General features: G+C 39.4%; 1 protein-coding gene across 1 annotated transcript in view; it reads right to left on the bottom strand.

Annotated features, from left to right (window-relative positions):
* Positions 1 to 23,782, bottom strand: part of DNER (delta/notch like EGF repeat containing) — a 151,744-nt gene that overhangs the window by 40,855 nt on the left and 87,107 nt on the right. The window contains exons 5-7 of the mRNA XM_063306668.1: positions 17,345 to 17,490; positions 7,912 to 8,065; positions 4,526 to 4,639 (exon numbers count right to left, since the gene is read on the bottom strand). Of these exons, the coding sequence (XP_063162738.1) occupies positions 4,526 to 4,639; positions 7,912 to 8,065; positions 17,345 to 17,490 (414 nt within the window). The remainder of the gene's footprint in view (positions 1 to 4,525; positions 4,640 to 7,911; positions 8,066 to 17,344; positions 17,491 to 23,782) is intronic.

Raw genomic sequence — 23,782 nt, 5'->3', positions numbered from 1 at the left:
ACCCACTGGTGAATTGGCTGGTTCTATGAAGCCCCGCTGTAAGTTTTTGTCTATGAATTCACGAAGAGTAGCCAATTCCTTTGGGGTTATTGCATATACCTTTGGTCTGGGCAACTTGGCATTGGGAAGAATTTCAATGGCACAGTCAGTTTTCCGATGAGGCGGCAGCCGATCTGCCTCCTTCTCCCCAAACACATCGGCAAAGTCCTGGTATTGGTCCGGTAGCCCTTCCAATGGTACAGCGAGGGTATGCAGCGTTGACACTGCTGCCCTCCCCACATTGGTATCCTCCTCCTCATCATCCCCAGGAGGGGCTTTATAGAACCCATCTGCAAAAGTAACAGTTCGGTGTACCCAGTTTATACTAGGGTTCTGTTGAACAAACCAAGGCATCCCCAGAATGACCAAGGGACCACCCACTGGTGCAACTACAAAGGGCAACTTTTCCCAGTGGCTACCCAGTTGCAAAGCCACTAACGCTGTAGACTGGGTGACTGGTTTTTCCCCCGATATAGATCCATCCAATTGGGTGAAAATCATGGGACGTTTCAACGGGAAGGTGGGTAACTCCAAAGCAGCTACTACATCAGGATGCATTAAGAAACGTGAGCATCCAGAATCAATCATAGCCCATAGTTCCACAGTTTTTGTAGGGGAACCGAGCTTAAGTCTCACGGTTAACGTTGGGAAATTTCCACTCACCGAGACATGATCGCGCCCCTCTTCTTCCACCTGCTCTTTGGCGCTTTTTAGAGCAGGTGGCTGGAGTTTTCCGCCGGTTGGGAGGCTTTTTTTTCGTCTTGCCCACCATAAAACAAGTCCACATCCTCCACCAGCTCTGCTACTGTCGCTTTCAGTTTCCTCGGTGCCACTGGTGATTTCCCCCCCGATCTGTCTCTCCGTTCCTCTGGCTTCCTGCGGGGACATGCAGCTGCAGGTGCCCCTCCTTACCACACCGCAGGCACAATCCTTTGGCAAAACGGCTTTCTTTTTCTTCTTGCCACGACCGTCTCACTGGTTTGCTAGCAGTAGCTGCTGGCCTTGTAGGTTTCCCCATCGCTTGTTGTTTGGGACCTCTTTTAGTTTGAGTATACTTAGCTTGGGCTTGCTCAACCTTCGCAGCCAATTGTATCCACTCATACAGCGTTGCTGGGTTGTCCCGTACAACTGCCCATCGTAGTATATCTGGTCTTAGTCCATCTTTGAACATCTCTACAAGGGTGGTGGCAGACCAATCCTCTACTTTGCTGGAGAGTGCTTGAAACTCCAGCGCATAATCCGAGACTGATCTGGAGCCTTGAACCAACTCCCTTAGGGCTACCTTTGCTTTTTCCTCAGCTAGAGGATCACCAAAATGCATTTTCATTGCCCACATGAAATCATCAAAGCAATCCAACTCCAAAGCGTCCATGTCAACCAGTCTCACGAGCCAGTCTGCTGCCCTCTCCTCTAATTGGGCCGCGACAGCATTAATCTTAGCCCGCTCAGAATGAAACACACTCCCAAACTCTTCCATATAGCTGTGTGCATTCGTCAAAAAAAATGACAGCTTTGTAGGATCCCCATTAAACTTCACATTAAAGTCTCGATATCGGACCCGGGTTGGGCTATCGTGTCTCTTTTTGTGCTTAGCCTTTCGTGGCTGTGGTGGCTCTTCCTCCTGCACCTCTGGCGCTATTTCTTGAGCCTCTGCCAGTCGAAGTTTCACACGTCTCCCCCCCTCCCGGCTCTGTCCTCTCTCCTTCTGCTCCCTACTTGGGGAAGGTAAGGAGGCTTTCTTTGGAGGCCTGCTCGGCGGGGGCCCTCCCCCCCAATATTTCCGTTGCTTTCCCTGTTTGTCTACGGGGGGAGGGGGGTTGGGGACGCGGAGGTGTCAGGAGAGTCACTACCTTCTTCACCTCCCATCTTTTCCTTTTTCTGAGTGTCCCTGGTAAAGGTTAACTTTGCCAACAAATCCTCTATGGATTTCATCCTCGCCTCCAGCTGCTGGGATTTCTCCGTCTCCATCTCCATTGGTGTCACTGCTCTTGTCCTTTTGGTGATCTGCACGGTCGGAAACAGCGAGGAATACACCAGCTTGGCTGGGGCTGGTGGCGACCCATACAAGGGTCCCTCCATCTTCTTGACTACCACTGACTTCACTGCCTTCTCCGTATCGCAACTGGAATCCGTTGCCTCAGAGAGGTCATCCGACCCTGGCGTGAGAGTCCCCTCTCTCCGCGGTCCCATGGGCTCTTGTTCCCCACCTCTGGAGAGCTGACTTTCCCCCGAGCCGGTGGTTGAGGTTGGGGCAGTTTCAGTCATCGCTAATTAAACTCCTCACAGGAAACTGGATGGATGCTAGCAGACTGATATTAAAGATTCTCAGCTTTATGTAATGATTGCCTATTCCAATAAAAGGAGTCTCATCAGTAATTACTAGAGAAAACTAATTTATTGAATGAATAGTATGCAAAGTACGAAGAAAGCTGAGAATGAGCAAAAGCGCGCCAAACACAAACTTAAAAAGCCTTGCTCCCGTTGCGAACCCTCCCCTCAGGCTAGCATAGCAACCACCCACCCCAGATGCTAGCAACCGTTAGAATCGGCCTGAGAAAGTAACCTTGAACAGCAGAGATAACCCAAACATACATTCCAGAAGATCACAAGTCAGCACAAAGGCAATTTGCCAGCGTGGCCAGGCAGGCACGCAACTGCAGATATGACATGTGAAACGTTACGAGGAACCATAGACATCGGAACGGGAACATGACACAAACTCACATGCTTCATTTTTTTCTAGAAAACATTTACTTTGTAATGGCTATGGAGATGACAACTAGTTGTCAAACAACCTAGTAGGCATTCCATTTTGGTATAGCAAATGACTGACAACAAATGCCATTCTCCAATATTTTAACTGTCAGTTACATGAAGATCCTCAGGTCCAACTACATGCAAGAAAGTTTTGTTGTGGGGGGTTACTTTCCTTTCTTATTTGTTGTTTATTAGTCAATGATATTACTGACCCCCAAAGTTTCTGTTGATGTGTATTTACATTTTTTTATATATGATTATACTGTAGATATTGAGGGTTCCCTGAGATATTTGATATGTTTACATTGTTAGCTGCTTAGAGCCTATGGGAATGGGCAGCATACAAGCAATGTAAATAATAAACAAATGAATAAAGTGCAAACAATTCATAAACAGGCTGTGTAGTACTACATATCTTCTGCATATCAGTCATCTACTTCAGCTTTGGCCAACTACAGAGATATTTGATGTCTAAACATCATGGTCCATAATGAGGCTGCAAAACATCAGTAACAACAGCAACTACTACTACTACAAGGAGGATGTACCTAGCAAATCTAGGATAAGAATCAGAGCTCACTATGAGAAATTCATCCATCCTCATTCATTTCATATATTTTAGACACAGATTTGGATAGGATACTTTAAGAAAGCCAGTTAGTTTTGGCTCAGCTCCACTGTGTGTCTCACTATGCATTGTTACCATTTATATGTCTGTTGGGAAGAGCCAAAAAATATTTAAATTACTAGTATTACTGGTATTTAAATTACTGGTATTGTTCAATTCATAAGCTGTAGCATAGTTGGTACTGTAAGCAGGTTACTAATTACAGCTGTTCAGTCTAAAGAGATGTAAGAAACCAGTGTTATGCTACTGCAGATAGACTTTAATTGTCAGCATTCTGCAGCCTTCCCCAACTACAGCTGATATGCTGGACTTCAACTTCCAGAATTCTCAGCCTACAGAATCCTAATATAAAATTCTTATTAGATGTACAGGTATGTATATTTAGAAGAAAACCAATTTATGTAAAAGGTATTTCAAACCATATGCAAGCTACAACAAATAAAATTCAATCAATGTACAATTCTAATCTGAAACACTGATAACTCTATAAACAAAAGCCAACAGAAGAATTTTAATAGATATGCCTACAAAATCAGTCAATTTCAGTCATGAGATCACTCATACATTACTCTTGCTAGTACTCACTGCTGCACAGCTACCTAAATAACTGCATACACAGCAACACACAAAAGACATGCATGCATGTGCACATGTACAGTACATTAGGGTGGGACACTTTTATTTGTCAGAGGCCAAATTAGCTCCCAGGATATTCCCAGAGCCACATGATGACAATGAGCTGGGCTGTGTTTGCCCTCTACCTAATCACATTTTCTCTGCATATGCAGCTATGAAGTGATCATTCCCACAATGTTCCCACTCTGTGCTCTGGTGGAAGTCAGCACCCTTTTCTGTGCAGGGAGAAGGGAATGCCTGCTTTCTCCATGCTCAAGGTGACATCAAGTTTTCGTGTCAAATGATCCAAGAGCTGGAGATTCAGCAAGATGGTAAGAATTCCCTGTGATTGGATAGGAAGATTCTGATTTGTATTCACACAGATGTACATATATCTACTCATCTTGGAAAGAGAGAAACAGCACCCTTAAATGCCCTATCAAAAAACATGTATCCTCTTAAATATTACTGAAACTTACAGCTTACCTTCTGGACATTGGCAGTTGAATCCACTGCTACTAGAATAGCAGGTCCCTCCATTCTGGCAAGGCTGCTGAGTGCAATAGTCAATCTCTGACTGACACATTTCCCCAGTATATCCTTCATCATCATAAAATCATTTAAAAAAATATGGAAAAGAAAATACATTGTATTAATAGATGGGTCTTTGTCATATTTAAATAGCATCCAAGAACACTGTTCCTATATTAAAGTGTTTGCTGTAATCACAAAGGATCAACCTCATTCCCACTCAATATAAAACTAAGTTAATATGTAGCTATGATATATAGTGTATTCAAAAAATCAGAAATAAATATTCCTTTAAGATTTATATTTGAAGTACACTTTATTCAGAAATGCATATTGTCTCACATATGACAATACCTATAGGGTTTGGTGAAAAATTATACATGTTAATAGATGATCTATCTAATCTTAAACTGAAACACTTACCTTGACCCTTACTAAAATCACAAAATGCTAATACAATTCCTAAGGAGTGAAAACCTTTTTTTTCCTAAATAGATAGTGAGTAATAATGGCAATGATATAGAAAATGCCAATTTATTACATTTCCTAACATATAAGTTGCCACTTGGTTTTCATAGTTCTTTACTTCCAAATCAAGCCTAAATTCCCCTGTATTCTAGTCTAATGCATATTATCTTCCTTTCAAATAGTCAAACACAATCCACTGACATAAGTACAAAACATTCTACAACACTGATCCTGAATGAAAAGTGACACTTGCAATATATAATTAGGTTAGGTCTCCAGGGAAAGAGGAGATTCAAGTTGGAAACCTTGCTTGTCACTCTGGAATAGTGGTTTATTTTCTTTTAAGCTCACATTTCTAATCCAAGCCTGGCTCATAATAACTGTAGCAGCATCAGCACCAAAAATTGCAAAGGGCTTTCCAATTAAAGATGGAATTTCTCTGTAACAGTTTGCAGTACATCTAACAGTTCTTTTCCACTGATTGAGCAGTTTTCCATTTTTAAGACTCGTACAATGTTATGGCCAAACTGTTACTTCTTTTTGCTAAGTGAACACTGTCTTTCACTTGCTTTGACCTTGGCAGTACATTTTATTCAAGTAATTCTACTTTACAATTAATTACAAAGTATTTTTCTCAAACATGCTTTCTAGCTAATGTATTTTCCGGCATTACTAAATTCTGTGTATGTATGTCTATTTGTGTGTGTATGTGTGTGTGTGTGCCTATTTCTCTCTGTGTGTGTGTGCGTCTATTTCTTGATAACAATATTCTGAATGTTGTATTTATATTAAATACATTAAAGGTAACATCTTCCTGTTTGCAGTATTTATCCAGATTGGAAAAGTTAATATAAATGTTATTGTGTGAATAAAGGAGACACTGAACTGTACTATACGATTTTCAACTTAAGAGGATCAATCTATTCCAATCTATACAATCAAATATATAAAAAGCAATTCAGTACTTCTAACAGAACAAAAGAATTGGGGTACCATGGTAGTCTTTTCAATTAGTTTCATATTGGGATATAAAATTGTGAACCTCAGTATGCTGATGACTTCAAAATTCATCATTCCTGCCAACTAACAATATTGGCTGGAGCTATCAGAAATCCACCACCACTGAATGTCACAGGTTGCTATATAACTCAACTCTGCCATATGAGTAGACAATTCTGAAGTCCACTTTTCTGTCTTTAAAAAGAAAAAAGGAGAGAGTGACACAGACATGTCTTGCATAGATCATCTGTTTTACAGTATCTATGCAGTTCCATCTGACCCCATTTTTCTTGCCTGCTGATCTCATTCTGTTTAGTAGGCTAATGCAGATGTAACACACGTTTAAGCCTTTGTAAGGAAACTGTGTTTCTGGTACTACCTGTTTTCCCAGGAAACTAGGCAAGTCACATTAACTGCAACCCCTAAATAAAATGTCCATCAGTGACATGTATCTGTTACTTGTCATTTCCAGTAATTCCAATGTCATATATGTAATTTAGCTACAAACATTCCCCAAAATAGCAGCAAACAATGTACAATGGTCATTAAATACATAATCAACACAATTATAATCAATGTAAAATACAGAATAATACACCAAAAGATGTTTTGTGTGAAGTCTCATCAATCAAATCAATGGTAGAATTAGTGAAATAGAACAGCTGACACCACAGTACTATTGGCCCTGCAGGCCAAGTTTTGGACAGCTCCATCAAACACTCTTGCAGTTTTTCTAACACTTGAACTGAAATACATTAAGACACTCCAGAGCAGTGTTCCTCAACCGTGGCAACTTTAAGATGTGTGGACTTCAACTTCCAGAATTCTCCAGCCAGCCTTGCAAGGCTTAAAGTTGCCAAGCTTGAGAAACACTGCTCTGGAGAGACTGAGTTCTATTGCCTGAAATCACCCTTCCATATACTTCTATTCAAAGCATCTGCTTGCCCCATCCAGTACTGTATTTTACTGCACAGATGTAAACTTTTGCAGCTGACACTTGCTATGGAGGGAGTAATTATGTGGACTTGTACAAATAAAGTGCTTTCATTACTTTTTTTCACAAAAATATTTGCTGAAGGGCACATCCAGGCCTGTCACAAAGGTACACTATTGCATAAGACAATGTACAACTTATAGCCGAGAGCAACAGATAGCCCTCTTCCCAAGCTTGGATGAGGCTTGCAACGTACCCCAACCCCTCACCCTGAGACTATGGCCAAATGACTGAATTTAATGTCAGTTTCCATTTTGTAATATATTAAATGGATAGAATGTCTCTTTCTTCCTATCTATAGAAAATAAACAGAATATGACTAGCCAAATAATTAGGGTATAGCAGGAGAATAGCCCTGGCTCCTATGAATTAGAGCATGCACCGAAATTTGCTGCTCTAGTGGGAACACTGACTCCAAGAGAACCCACCAGTTGCACACTGCAGTGCCTCCCTTGGTGCCAGAGAGCCTCTGTATAAACAGTAACACTGACTTGTCGGGATTCAATCTGAGTTTGTTCCATCCCATCTACTCCATCACATATATATTTAACTCCTTTTCAAGTATGTCACGTGCATACGGTATATACAAAGTAAATCAATCTCCAAGATTGGTTTTAGCTGGAGTTGGCACCCTAGGTTGAGAAGGTGGGAAGCTGGGCTTTTACAGGATTTTGTGTATTTGTGTATGTATATGTATGTATGTATATGTATGCATACACACACACGCATACTATCTTCTCTTCTTTTAGTACCAATGATCCTCATAAACTCAGACTTTGTTCTTCTGTTAGCCTTCTTGTCCCCTTCAGGATCAAGAGATGCTCTCCTCTCCTAACCAAAGTGGGGACACTCTGCAAATGATACGTGATTCAAAACATACCAGGAAGACAAGTACAGGAGAAATTGTTTCCAACATGTTTTTCTGCCACATCCATGCAGGTTCCATTATTCTGACAAGGGCTGCTTTGACAGGCATTAAATTCTTCACAGAAACCACCCAGGTATTCATTGTCACAGTCACAGAAAAATGTTGCCTAGAATGAAAAAAAATCCATACTACTTTACTATGAAATCTCAAAGTTTCTTTTTAAAGCATGTTCCTGATTGTGTAAATCACACTTAAAGCAAAGCATAATTATGAGAAACAACCAAATAAGATTAAGTAACAAGACTGGGAAGGGTGAGGATAAGAAATAAAGGACACACATTTATGCAAGAAAAAGCAGCTGTTGAGCTAAGATCTTGCTTTATATATACAGTAAGCACCCCTTTGAGACTCAGACAGGTTTTATCACTCCTTGTATGGAAACTCATTTGCAACCACAGAACACAAGTATTATCCTAGATATAGCATAAACAGTAAGTTCTGCTACATAGTTAATTGAACTACTGTAATGTGCCCTACTTGGGCTGCCCTTGAAGTGTATCTGGAAGCTTCAACTGGTGCAGAACCCTAAAGGATTACCACTACACACTGTTTATGCATTTGTAATAACTCTCCAGTGGAAGATCCTGATCCACTAAAATTATATCAGGAACCTAGAGCTAGGTTCATCATGCCTTTGCTAATCCAACTGAATCAGTCTAGTTTAGAAGAAAAATCTACTGATGTAGATGAACAAGTAACAAAACAAGTTGCACTGTTTGCAATGGCCGCAAGGAAGATACAAAACCAGATGTTGACAAATAGTGCTGTTAATATCAGAGAGAATGTACTGAACTGATATGGATTGTTGTGATTTTATATGAATTTTGCTAAAACCAATGGATGTAAATAAATGTGTATGTGTATGTGTATATGTGTCTGTGTGTGTACAGTATGTAACTTTAAAACTGCAACATCTAAGATATTATAAGGAAATGAAGACAGTGCAAGCCTTTGATTATGTGGTCTTATCTATATATATAAAATACACAGCTTTAATTTTATATATTATTGGTATTTAGGAATTTAACTTCTTAAAATCTTACTGTAACTTTTGCATATTTGTACAGGGTTGTGATCTATCAGGGTCTTGACTAAATAAATTTTCAAAGACTCCACTATAAGAAATTATTATTCTCTATTCATCCAACAAATACCACAGGGTGTGTATTCTTTCAGATTTGGTTGGTTTCAACCAAGTGCCTAGGAGGTATCATTGTGGTATGTTGGAAGTTTCTTGCAAAATGATGATTTTTTTGCAAAGTCAGTGGTGGCAAGTACAATAAATTTAAAATATTCAAATATGCGATGAGTCCCTTTGGTATGGCTCCAAGTCCAACTACTATTACTGTTATAGCTGACTTTTTCTTCCAAAGTCTTTCAATTTCAGTTTGTAAATCACAATATTTTATTATGATTTTTCATTTGTTTTTCATCAACTGGGATGGGCCTCGGAGGCAGCTCTGGAGTTCATGGCCACCATGGCGGCCATGGGCCTGACTCAGATTATTTGGGACCCAACTCGAGACAGTGGCCTCACACCAGACTTAGTTTTCTTGTCAGAGCAGTGGCAATATGATCTGAGGGGAGAGTTACATCTTTCCCCATTGTCATGGTCAGATCATGCCCTGGTGACCTTGGGATTCTCATATGCCACCCCCCTCCAGAGGGAGGCAGGACCTACTCGATCAGTCCACCCCCGGCAACTGATGGACCCAATGCGGTTTCAGAGGGAGCTGGGGGTTACACCCAAGGATCTGCTGCACGGTCCAGTGGAGGCCCTGGCTGCTGCCTGGAATAGGAAGATGCCCGGGGCCTTGGATAGGATCGCGCCTATGTGGCCTCTCTTATCCTATTGAACCCGACACTCCCCGTGGTTCACGGAGGAGCTGAGGGTTCTGAAGAGGATTAAGAGATGCCTAGAGCACCACTGGAGAAAGACAAAGGCCAAACCCGACCGGACACAAGCTAGAGCCATGATTAAGGCCTACCTTGTGGTGGTAAGAGCAGCGAAACGCCAGTATTTCTCCACTCTTGTTGCATCTGCAGAATACTGCCCAGCAGCCCTGTTTAGGGTCACCCAATCTTTGTTGGGGAAAGGGGATCCGGAAAATCATCTACAGGGCTGTGCTGAGGAATTTTCGGGGCATCTGCAGGATAAAATCACTCGGATTCACTCTAAGTTGGACTCCAAGCGTGGGATGAAGTCTGGGGAGATGCCTGGGGAGCGTACTTACCCAGTTATCTGGGAACAGTTTGATCCTGTTGGACCGGAGGAAGTGGACAAGATCCTCCGGACTGTAAATGCCACCACCTGTCAATTAGACCCATGTCCCTCCTGGCTGGTGAAGGCAGCTCAGGAGATGACGTGTGGTTGGGCCCAGTCAATGGAAAATACATCTTTGCGGGAGGGGGTCAGTTAAATCAAAGACTAACCAAAGATGTGGGTGTTTCCGGCGGCCTTTAAGGAGGCGTTGGTACGTCCCCTCAAGAAACCATCATTGGATCCTACCGTACTGGATAATTTTCATTCAGTCTCCCACCTCCCCTTTATGGGGAAGGTGGTTGAGAAGGTGGTGGCACTGCAGCTCCAGAGGATCCTGGAGGAAATGGATTATATAGACCCCTTGCAGTCAGATTTCAGGCCCGGATATGGAACAGAAACTGCATTGGTCACACTTATGGATGATCTCTGGTGGGAGCGGGATGGAGGCAGTGCATCCATCCTTGCTCTCCTTGACCTCTCAGAGGCTTTCCATCGACCATGGTATCCTTTTGGGTCAGCTCAGGGAGTTGGGGGTGGGTGGCGTAGTCTTCCTCCAGGGCCAATCCCAGTCGGTGTTAATAGGGGAGGAGAAATAGGGCTCACGTCCCCTCCTTTGTGGGGTGCCACAGGGGTCGGTACTCTCTCCTCTCCTTTTAACATCTACATGAAACCGCTGGGGGAGATCATCCATCTCCATGGGATGAGGTATCATCAATATGCTGATGATACTCAGTTATACATCTCCATCCCAGGGGAAGTAAGTGATGCTGTGACTGCCCTCTCCAGGTGCCTGGGAGCTGTGGGGGCCTGGATGGGGGACAACAGGCTTCAGCTGAACCCTGGTAAGACAGAGTGGCTGTGGGTTAACAGCCCCTCTGCTCCAAGGAACTTGCCATCTTTAGTCTTGGATGGGATTGCACTGCCCCAGACAGACCCGGTGCGTAACTTGGGGATCCTCTTGGACTCACGACTCCTGCTCAAAGAGCAGGTGGCAGTCATGGCCAGAAGGGCCTTTGCACAACTTCATGTTGTGTGCCAGTTACACCCCTTCCTGGAGTGAGAGGCCCTCCGAACGGTCACTCATGCCCTGGTCATCTCCCATGTAATGCGTTCTACATGGGGCTACCCTTAAAGAGTATCCAGAAGCTACAGCTGGTCCAAAATGGAGCTGCGCGGGCTATCTTGGGTGCTCCAAGATCAGCACATATTGCTCCATTGCTGCACAAGCTGCACTGGGTACCAGTTTGCTTCCGGTTCCAATTCAAGTTGTTGGTTATCACCTTTAAAGCCCTACATGGCATGGGTCCAGGTTACCTAAGGGACTGTCTCATCCCTGTTGCATCAACCCATCCCACCCGGTCATGCAGAGAGGGCATACTGCGGACCCCATCTGCACGAGAATTCCATCTGGTGGGGTCCAGGAGGTGGGCCTTCTCTGCAGCAGTGCCCACCCTTTGGAACACTCTTTCCCCGGAAGTGAGGTTGGCCTCCTCGCTTCTGGACTTCAAGAAACAGCTGAAGACCTGGTTTTGTCACCATGCCTGGAGTGGGGAGAAGAAGAGCCATGCTTGGGGTTGTTTGGCTCCCTAGTCCTGCCGAGGCCAGTCTTGCTCCCTTCTGGATATTAGATATGCCATTACTTGGATCTCATTATATTTTATATTTATTTATTGATTAATGATATTACTATGATTTTATCAAATTTTAAACTGTTTAATTGTGAACCACCCAGTCCCCCATATGAGGGAGATGGGCAGCGATAAAAATATGATAAATAAATAAATTTGACTATCTCTTGGTATTTCTACATCTATCAACCACACTGTTCCTTTCAGTAATTGTAAATCATCATCATCTGGTGTGTTCTATTTTGGATATCTCTTGGTTTTTATTTTACAATCTCACAAGATCTTGACCTCCTCATTTTCTAAGAGTTTTTCAGGTCTGTGGTCTCAGTAGCTTTTGTTAATAGTAAAAGCAAAGTTTCTGGGTAAATACCGTATATTCTGATTTCTCTTCAGTTCATATAAATATTTCTTCTTTTACTTAAAATATCATTATTATCCCTATGATATAAATAAAATATATAACTAAAAGAATTCATACCTAAGAACACCAAGTGACTACAGTCCAGAACAGGAACTAATCCCATGCCTTTATACACAAAAGTAAGATCCACTCAGTTTGATGGTATGCAGTCTTTCAAATGTACTGGAAGTACCTTAGATATATACTAAACCCTACTGTTTATCCACTGTCTAATTATTTCAACTGTACCACATCACGGTCAGTTAAATCAATGACTAACCAAAGATCAGTTAAGCTTCTGGTCTTACTCGCTTAGGATAAAAGCTTATTCCCACCTACCTAAAAGTAAACCTCAATGAACCCAAAAGGACTTATTTCTGAGTAAGCTATATTTTGCTAATGTTTCTTTGATACTATTTTATATGGCATTTAAATGCATCAATTAAAGTGTTATAAATATCAGAGAACTGCAGTGAAGAAAATAAAAATCAGTATATCCTTCTTGCTTACAATTCCATAGTTTCAATGCTACCAGCAAAGCGAGGCTGATAACTATGCTGAAAGATAATATATGGTAACAATTTATTATAAAATCAAAAGAACAATTTATTCCTAAGAAAATATTGGTAATGAAACATGTCTCAGTGCTTGCAGTTCAGAATTGCAGACAGATAATACCACTGGAATTCAGACAAGTTATTATGCAAAGATGATTAGATACCATTAGCAGTTATTAATATTCCACTGTCATTTTTCTTTCATCACAGAGTTACATTTTTGGCTACATGTACTCATTTAACTGAATAGCACAGGCTAGAGATTGTCATAATCCTTATTTAAATCTTTATGAACAGTTTCTAACAATAACTGAAGATTTAGAATTCTTTTACAGATCTTTAAGTTTATCTGTTTAGAAACAATGAGAAGATGCTTAGGAATGGATAGTTCCCAATACGAGGTTCCCTCTCTTCAAATAGACCTAATTCAAGGCAGACTTTTTGGACAGACCCACCACAAAGTAGGACCTTCAGAGGGCCCACAATTGATCTCTATCAACCCCTCTGAGTTCCCTCTTTTAGTTCCCCGAAGGAAGTACAGGTGCTTCAGAAGCTACTATTCTTTTACTGTTCAGGAATTGTTTCACTTTATACTTGCATTCTGTTCCTCCCAGCAATAATGGACGAAACAAAAATGATCCAACATTGCTCTATATTACCAACACCAATCCTTTTAGAACAATTCACCTTTCCACTTCCCTGTCCTCTAATGCATCCTTTAAAACTTTTTGATACTGAAAAAAACTCAGCAGTTGATTTCAAGACCCTGAAAAGAAACTGTCAGATTAAAGCCTTGTCAAGTTCAAGCCCTTAAGATATTGTTACTTATTCTAGTGCCCTCCAGGTATGCAGAGAAAGTGTGTAACTTCCTAATGGAGAAAGCTGCCTTGCACATTCAGTTCAACAGATATCTTTCTGTTAAAAATAATCATAACAAAAGCAATAGTGTTCAGGCACCTTGAGCACATTAACCAAAATGCTAGCTATGCTAACCTGTCTTTCGCAAGAATTTCATGTTACATTAAATGCTCATCTGCTACATCAGTGCTGCAAACATCCAAGCAAAATAATTTTCCTAACAATGGGACTCGATCTAATGAGTGGAATATTAAGAGATATTCATAACAAACCATAGTTAACATAATTCAAGATTAAATATATTTCTTGCAACTTTGCAGGAACATCCTGGAAATTGGCACTGGTTTCTTCTATAGGTTACAACTGTAAACCATCAAGCAGTTTAATACACATGTGATTTCACTGATAGTCCAGATCAGTGTTTCTCAACCATGGCAACTTTAAAATGTATAGACTTCAACTCCACAGAAGTGTAGAGAAAAAGAAAAGTGTATGAAGTTGAAGTCCACACATCTTAAAGCTGCCAGAGTTGAGAAACACTGGTCCAGATAATGCAACTTTAAAAGCGACTAAGGATGATTTAACTCCACTTTTTCCCAACTATTTCTTAACACAGAATATCCAATTATATCTCTTTTTACTTACCTAAAACTGCAAAATGGTACTTTGTTTATAGGATGTTCAATAAAAAAAATATATGACTGTGTATTCAGGAACCCTGAGCAACTTTGGCATAATCCTTATCCTGGCACTTGTGTACTAAAGTTAATGCCTGTCTATGGCAAAATGCCTTCTATATTATCTTTTTTAATAATGTGCTTTGCATACTAAAATGTATGTGTTACAAGCAGAGGGGTTTATGGATAAACCTAAAGAACTTCAAAGACCATGCCATTACACCATTATCTAAAAAGAACTGGGAAAAAAATCTTAATCCTATAGCTGATTTAGATAAGATATACAATATTGGCAACTGATTATTGTAAGGGTAGGAAACTTACTGAGCCATTGTGGGCCTCTCTCAGTGTAGGTGAAAAATAAAGTGGCAAAAACTTCTCATGCCTAATTAAGCCAGTTGATTAAACTACACACTGTTCATTCTGGCTTTGAATCAAATTTCTTGGCTTAAATTCCAATTGGCCATATAAGGAATATTAAAAAAAAACTCTTGCAGAAAGAAATACAAAAGTACAAAACCCAAATAATAGTCTCACTAAAATAAACATTCTGCATAAGCTTTTGGTGAGCTAGTCTAATGAAAGACTGGATCATCTGTAAACACATATGCTTATTTGCAAGCTCAAACTGTTGATCCAAAACAATTGAATGGAATTTCCAAGTGCAGATTTATAAAGGTTTTTGCTGACAGTACTTTGGCTAAGCTATTTTTAGGACTTGATGAAATGCAGCTTTGGTAGAAGCAGGCTTTAGGAAACATATTTGAACACATATATTTTCAAGACCATAGATATTTGCTAGGCACATAACAGTGTCTACAAGTCCAGAAGTACTGTGTACACACCTGGAAGCTGTCACTTTCCCTTAAAACATTCTTCTGAAAAATTATTAAAGTGCTTTTTGAACTCAGGGTAGCTTAGAGTAATAGCTGAAGTGATATCTGGAAATAATATATAGGAAAAACATAGGATCCTATATTCACATAACTTCTTACTTTTAATTACAACTATTTACTCCAGGAAAACAAGAGACACTAAAAGAAGGTAAGATAAGAAAATAATTATATTAATAATAATAGTTAATAAATATGTAGAATATTCCGGAACATGCATTCAATGTTTCTGCTTGATTCCTCCACATCAAACAAAACACCAAGTTACTTGTCTAAACGTTTTATGTTCTTGTTCTTGGTGCTGATTTTTATGAGAATATCATCAAAATCCAAAGTGATAAGATGTCATGGAAATATAATACATACCATACAATGAACTTGACACCATATTCTGCACCTTCTACTCAAAAGTTGCAGATGCCATAGATTTAGAGCTCCTCTTGCTAATACACGTTGACACTGAAAGCTAAGCAACTGTTGAGTATCTCAGCTTCAAACCTGATGATAAGGTCACCATGAGGACCTCAAAAAACTGCATTCTCTTTCTGCCAGGAACTCTACCTGAAGCATACAACCTTACAAAAGCAGTAATGAAAGCAACTCTCCCTTATCCCACAATTAAGAAAAGCTGATAGCACATAAAATTATCAGACTTCAGTGCCTCAAGCTGTCTGGGAGATGAAAGAGGTTTGACTGAAACATGCCAAACAATGATAGCAACACATCACATATAAAACACCTTCCAAAAAAACAAAATAGCAATGTTTTCTGCATCTAGTGAGTATGCTATGGAAGGACAGAGCTTTCTCTCTTAATAACCTTCCAATAAAAATAGACAGGAAGGGTTTCAGCACCAAAATTATAGTCTTGAATATGCAGGACACGAAAAGGGAGCACTCAGAAGCAAGTACAGCAATAGAAATTCCAGTTATAACAGAATCACATGGTACATCTCCTAAAGCAGAAATATTCACTATCTTTCTTGAACACTTTTTTTTTTTTTTGGTGACTGTTTTTGGCAAGTCAAATTTTATGATTTCTCCTGGGAACTGCTTCCATTTTCTAAGGGTTTAGATAGTTTCTATATCAGTATGGATAATATCCTATAAGGCATCTACTGAATTCCTTTTGCTTTATGGAAATCTGATATTATTTAATGCAGCAAATAAATTAAATTATTAATATTAATTTAATTTAATTTAATAATAATATTAAATATTAAAGCAACGTAATCCAAAATAGAGTTGGGAGGGATGAAAAAAGTGACAGCTAATTAGCCATTTCCAAAACTCATGTAAACCAGAAGAGAGGTTATCAGAAAGCAATTGTTTGAAATTCCATGCAACAACTGGGGGTACAGAATTTACTAAGTGAGAGCTGCTCTGCTAAAGGCCGTGCTCTGAAAAATACTGGGTAGAACCAGGACAAATACTACATTTGATTTGATTTATATTTACATTTAAATACAACTTTTCAACATCTCTGGGACCACACCCATGTTTTTAGGGAACTGGATTGGGTGCCAGAAGATCTGCTAAAAAGCTGCAGACCACCAATTGAATGCCAGGCTTTGAAGCTAGATAAAACTCCTCTAATGATCACTTCCCACAGAGAAGATATGGCATTTGGAGCTTGCTTTATTGAATTATGCACAACTGGCTGGGCTTGCATGAGATTTATAAATTACAATGCCTAGGTTCACATGTAACATTAAGATGAAATTAAACCCAGCACAGTATGGGATAACTTGCTACCGGAGTGGCTGCATTTGAATGCTACACTGATTCACATACGAGCATGTGCTGTTAATTTAAGGTTCAGCATATCATGCAAACCAGGCACTTGCACGCCTCAAGAGTTTGTCATACAAATATAGTCAATGCTCAATTAATCCTCTACCAACTGCCAATTTTCTCCATGCACCTGCCCTTTACAGCTGCCTTTCATTGGTTTCTCCCAAATCATGCACTGCTCCTTCTTTGGCATTTGACCCTTGCAATTCTTCGCTTTGTCTCAATCAGCCTCACATGAACAAGTCAATACCAGGATCTTCGTGCCCCAGCACCCACCCTCCACATTCCTTCTGCAGGTTCTATGCTTTTTTCTTACCTCAGACTCTCTTGTGATGCATTTTCCTTTCCCAGAACACTGAAGGCTATCAGGCTGAATTCCTCCGGGCAAACACATGTTGACTTTTACTATTACAGTCAAGCGTAATGCCACAATGCATTTGGAAATTGAATCATTCACAAAACCTGGAGAAAGAGACCACATATATTACTGTTAAAAATATAATACCATTCCTTAAAAGGGAATTTAAAACAGCTATGAGATAGAATGAACTAATCTGGGCAGAGTTGGGGAATGACTTAGGGCTGCAGTTACTATTTCGCCTGACCTAAATCCCACTAAACTGCTACTGGCCATAAACAGGGATATATGAAAACAAGCCAGCTTGTTTTTTGTTTTGCTTTTTGCTTTTTTTTTTTTGTTTTGCTTCTGTAGTTCACAACAGGTTTAGGAGAGAAAAATTACAGTACAGAAATTGCACAGATACATCCACAAAGTCACCAAGAATTTATCTGGACTCAAAGGAGATGCTGCTTTTACATACTGTATGGTCAACTGCTTTTGAAAAATGAGAAGAGATTCAAAAACAGCTTGTGATATGGGACAGATATATACCATTCATTTGCAAATCACTGGAGGTAAAATGTACAGTGATGTGCAAAGGCCCTTATAATTTAAAGGAGTTCTAGTATTCATATCTATACCCACTTTGATCAGATATGAAGGTCACAGCATTAGAACAGTTACAAATGACTAATTTACAATCCTGTTTCACTTAATGTTGATGCTCTCTCTCTTACCAATCCTCTTACATCAGCAAATAACTGTTTAGAGAAATTCATTATTAGTAAATTGAGTTGATTAATGTATAAATAATTGCCATACAGAAGAACACTGAGAAACAAGAAGACACCATCATCCTTATGTAAAATTTATTTTAAAAATTATCGTAAGGTAGAACACTTTGAAGAAGAAAGTAGAGGCAGGCAACAATTTGTGGTCATTACTACCTGGAATAATTAAACAAGATAGCCTTTTCTGATAGCCTTTTCTGATAACAAAATTTACTTAAGACTGTTGGTATCGAAGAACATTTGCTAAAAAATACTTTTGAACTTAATGCAAAGTAAAATGACCAGAAGTACATAATATAAGTCCTACTTTAAGGACAAAATATTCTAAGGATAGGAAAATTCCTAACATACTGAAGTAATTTTGGATCCACCAACAGAATATTTCTAAATTATGCATGCAGAAACATTTTGCTACATTTTAGTTGTAATGAAATGGGAGATGTTTTAAAAATTATAATTGCAGTGCAGTAATATTTGAGGGTGGGGAAGCTGTCTTTGATAAGAAGTGAAAAAATATAAAATTATCTCTCATAGTAATTATATTTTCCCAATACTGGCAGGTCCCAATGAGAATTTTTTGTTTGTTTTCCTGAGACTAGTTGCTTTGTATAAGCATATTCCTAACACTCATGCTACCACAATAAATAGTAATGTCAATTGTTTATGCCTTCCAGATAGTAATGATCTAAATTGAAGGCACAAGGACTAACTTTCCAACTTACATTGGTTAGAATTAGGAGAGAAGGATATGTGTCAATGTATGCCATTTTTACACTGCAATTTGAATTTACTAAGAATTTAGTATATCAATTGTTGCACCAGCATGACTCTAAAAATGCACAAACACATTATTTTGCTAGTAGGCATGCTGAGAAAAGCAATAATCCTGCTAATAAGGACCATATTTGCTTCTCTCCCTCATTTTTTTTAATGGATGTAGATATTTAAAGAAAACTGAATGAGAACTTTGCCGTTTTCTGTTCCTCATACCCTTTGCCCTCACCTGAAGCCATAAAGCCTTGTGTCTTTAATCCAGGGTCTCCCTAATGTATTGGGTTTTCAATTATCATAATTACATAATCAGTACAGTAGTTTATGTCTAACACATCTAAAGAATATCAGACCAGGGAAGGCCAACTAATTTATCTGCAACATTTGGTATCACTGAATATAACTGAAATACTTGTGAGATAATGTTTTCAATCACTATGAACAGCCAAGGTTTTGGGAAACAGATAGAATTTTTATGTAAATCACTTCTGTTATAGACAACAATGAGAGTATGCAGACAGGAAATTTCATAAAGTGGTATCTTTTTCTCATGGAGCAATAGAATGAGGTGAAGAAGCATAGTATTGCTTTCTAAATTTTAATCCTAATGTCATTTCCCATCAGAGGGATAATATCTTTATAGTAAAGGAGCTAATGAAAATCCTAAATTCCTAGACTTTGCAAAAGGAAGGGTGTTTTAAAAAAAATGTGAGTCACATCATCTCTTTGCCAATACACTTAACTTCTAGAGAATTCTGCCCCACATAAGACATTTATTTGCCATGGTGCCTGTAAGGAATAAAGCATGTAAGCACATATCTACAACCTGGTTAACTTATAGATGAAAATCATATAGATGAATTATATAAAAGCAGAGTAGGTTGTCAATATGATTAATTATGTGCCATCAAGTCAGTGTTGACTCTCAGTGATCACATAGATAGATTTTCTCCAGGACACTCTTTCTCCTTCATGTCTTCCAATGGGGCAACCATCACTGCTGTAATTGAGTCCATCCACCTTGCTGCCAGTCATCCTCTTCTCTTTCCTTCCACCTTTTCCAGAATTATAGACTTCTCAGATTCTCAGTATAGGGTATTCCCAAAAGGAAAACTCTTACTGCTACTTACTGTTACTTACTTACTGTTTTCATTGCTGATAAAAAAGAAGCAGCAACGGAAAAAAAAACAGAACAGTTATCAATAAAACAATAAACTACCACTGTCCTTGGTGAGCAACAACAAAAACCATGAATTAGACAGAACAATTCTACAAAAAACTCTGTTCCAGATCTGATTTTTTACTGTGCAATCATACCCCGTGCATTTAATATATCAGTATTGTCTGGGGAAAAAAAATTACAACACAAGTATGAAAGTTAGAAAATCACTGTTACACCATTTTGCCAATTTATTTATATCCAATAAATAGCTATATTGTAATGATTGCCTACTCTAACAGACTCAGACTCACAAGCAGGAATTTAATGATATCTGATTTATTAAAGAATAGTATGCAAATACAGAGAAAGCTGAGAATGAGTAAAAGCGCGCCAAATACAAACTAAAAACCCTCAGCTCAAACGTAATCCCTCCCCTCGTCCTGCCATTGCAAACTCCCCCCCACCCCCAGGTGCTGGTAACCGTTTCTGCTGATGTCCTGGGAAAAGAACCTTGAACACACGAGATAACCCAAACACATTCCAATCCAGCTGCTAACATATAACAATCCCACGAGATAGAATCCTCCTCCCTTCCCAGACTGAACACGCATCAGCCAAATGACATGCGAAACGTTACGATGTACCAGCAACATTGGAACGGTGAACATGACATATATTAGCAGCTAGGTAATTGCTGGGTAAAGCAAAGGTAGAATCTTTCTTCTACTAAGGGGCTTCATATGCTCAGAGATAATCTGTCGAGGGTTGCACAGTGGAAGTGTCAAGTACAAGTGGGTGGATCACCATCAAAGTAGGGCCACCTACTCCAACCTAATAGAACATTTAGGAAGTAACTCTTCATAGTTCCATACTTCTGGGAGGTGAGGAGAGACAAACACCAGTGCCAACGCTTTGGAATAATCTCCTAGTATATCTTAGACTGCCGCTTCCTTGTCTGAAAGGATATAGATCTACTGTAGCCTTGGGTAGTGGGAACAGCCATGTATCATCAAGGAATGAGAAACAGCAACTCAGTCCTGAGAAAGTGGAAAGTGTGAGAAAAAAACCTCAAAATTCCCCTGCCTTAATTCTGTTTGGTATAAAATGTGGCAGGGAGAAATTCTGACAGAATCTTTCAAGATTCTGTTATCCTACCTTGCAGCAATAAAGAGCATTCTTGGAATCTCTGCTGCTTCTGTGTCTTGACCTTGCCTACCTCAAAGAGCTGACATCTTGATAGTGTTCAGGTGGATGTTAAAAACCGAGCTACTTCAGAGAACATTCCAATGATCTTTATGTATCATGCCATCTTTTATACTTTTTATTTTTCACTATTTTTTTTAGCTTATTAATTGTATACAGTATTGGTTCTCTGCTTTTATGATTTAGATATTTAATAGGTATTTAATTGTACCATGGATGTTTTGATATTTTTCTTACATTGTGTGAGCTGCTGAGATTCGTCAGATTGAGATGGGATATAAATGCAATAAATAAACAGATAAACAAACAAACATAGTACCAGGCATACCTTACTAGGGGGTTGCCATTGAAAAGGTGAATGTTGGGAAATATCCCTGAAACTATTCTCCTGAGTAGCTGCTCACTGCACCTCTCCAGAGATTATCTGGGGGTACAGGTAGGAGTTATTGGAGAGAGCCAGCTTGGTGTAGTGGATACGGCATCAGGCTAGAAACTGGGAGATTGTGAGTTCTAGTCCTGCCTTAGGCACAGAGCCATCTGGGTGACCTTGGGCCAGTTCCCCTCTCTCAGCCTTAGGGAGGAAACCACTTCTGAAATGGCAAACCACTTGTGAAATTTTACCAAGAAAACTGCAGGGACTTGTCCAGACAGTTACCAGGAGTCAAAAACTGACCTGAAGGCGCAACTCTCCCCCCCACCCCAAAAAACGAGCTATTCCTTTAAGATACTGCAGTCCAAAGCCATGAGGGGCTTTATAGGTTCATACCAGCACTCTGAATTGGGATCATAAATAAACTGGGAACCAGTGAATATCATAAAGAATTGGTATGATGTGTTCACACTGCTCAGTTCCAGTCAGTGCCCATGCTGCAGTATTTGTATTAACTGAATTTTATTGTTGTATACTTCACATGGACTCTCAGCAGTTTATAAGACTAAACATAAAATCCATAATCTAAACATAAACTTAAAATCCTACTTACCCCAATGTCCCTCCTCAAAAAACTCCACCAAAAAACTGCTTCCAAAACACACAAAAATATGCAAAGCACTGATCATTAAAGCTCTGTCAAAGAGCTCTGTTTTCAGTTCCTCCCTAAATAATCATCATAAGGATACCAAGTACCTCCGGGGATAGGTTATTCCACAAGGATGGACTATATAGCTAGAAACAATGGGCCTTAACCCCTGTCTCCTAATCTCACGTGGGCAGAACACTCAACATGCCATCGTAAGACAAACACCCTGGATGGGAGTATTCTACCTGAAGGAGACAGTCCTGTAAATACCCAGATACAAGGATATATCAGGCTTTAAATATGAAAATGAGCCTTTTGAATTGATATTTGAAGCCTCCTGGAAGCCAGTGCAGTGCCCACGTGTGTCACTGATGGTTGTCATCTTCCAGCATTTTGCATTTTGCCTGGATAATATATAAAGGAAGCCTCATATACATATCCCATTACAAAATACAAACCATATCCCACAGCAGTCCTACCCATGATGCATTACTGTAATCAAAAAAGAAATTATCAGATCTTTGATTATTGCAGTGAGGCAATCCCTACCCCTATCCCTATCCCTATCCCTATCCCTATCCCTATCCCTATCCCTATCCCTATCCCTATCCCTATCCTATCCTATCCTATCCTAGCAACAAATCAAGCCCAAAATTCTGATATCACAAGATTCTGACATCTCTCTCTGCCTAGTTCATTTCACACAAATGGAAAAGTAAAAACCTTGTGTCATTAGCAGCTTGTTTATACACAGCATAACAGAATAAATAATGAACAATGGCTTACCTCTTTATGCAGTATTGCTCTAGTTCAAAGTGGTGTATGCTATAATATAATCTGGTAGTTTGGGGGTAACCCTGATGTATGATCCCACCCATCCATTCAATATGACAAGTGCAAGCAAGAGCCGTGATGACTTATTCAATAAATTATGGTTTAAAAATCCTAGCACAGCATTATATAATATAATTATATAATGTTATAACACTGCTGAGCAATAAATGAGCATTTTGTTTTACTAGAACAAAATGCTAAGCTTAAGTCATGCCATCATTTCCTGACCATTTTCACTTAGAAAAATGAAGCAGATACTTAACACCCATACATCTACACCTTAAAAGTATGTTTTCATTTCAAAGATTAGTTCATAACACTCATGTCATTAACCATGTTTACAAAGCTGCTTATTTAGCAACCAAGCAAAGCATCTGAATTAAAAACAGGCTGTGAAGCGGCTTATGAGACTTCATTTCTACAGTAACTGCAGTACAACAGCTTATTTTAAATTTGTTTACTGAAGAAAAAATCAAGAGAAAGGCTATTCAATTAGCCAAGCAATTTACTGAACTGAGCTATATCAGAAATATATATTGCTACTCCAATTTGAGCTTTTCTATATGAACATGTCCATTTTAATCAGGGATGTCTGAGACTGTTTTGTTTCCTGGAATATACTATACAATTTGAT

Source organism: Candoia aspera, chromosome 6 (assembly GCF_035149785.1).
Source record: "Candoia aspera isolate rCanAsp1 chromosome 6, rCanAsp1.hap2, whole genome shotgun sequence".
Classification (NCBI taxonomy): domain Eukaryota; kingdom Metazoa; phylum Chordata; class Lepidosauria; order Squamata; family Boidae; genus Candoia; species Candoia aspera.
This window is presented reverse-complemented; position numbering and strand designations above follow the sequence as displayed.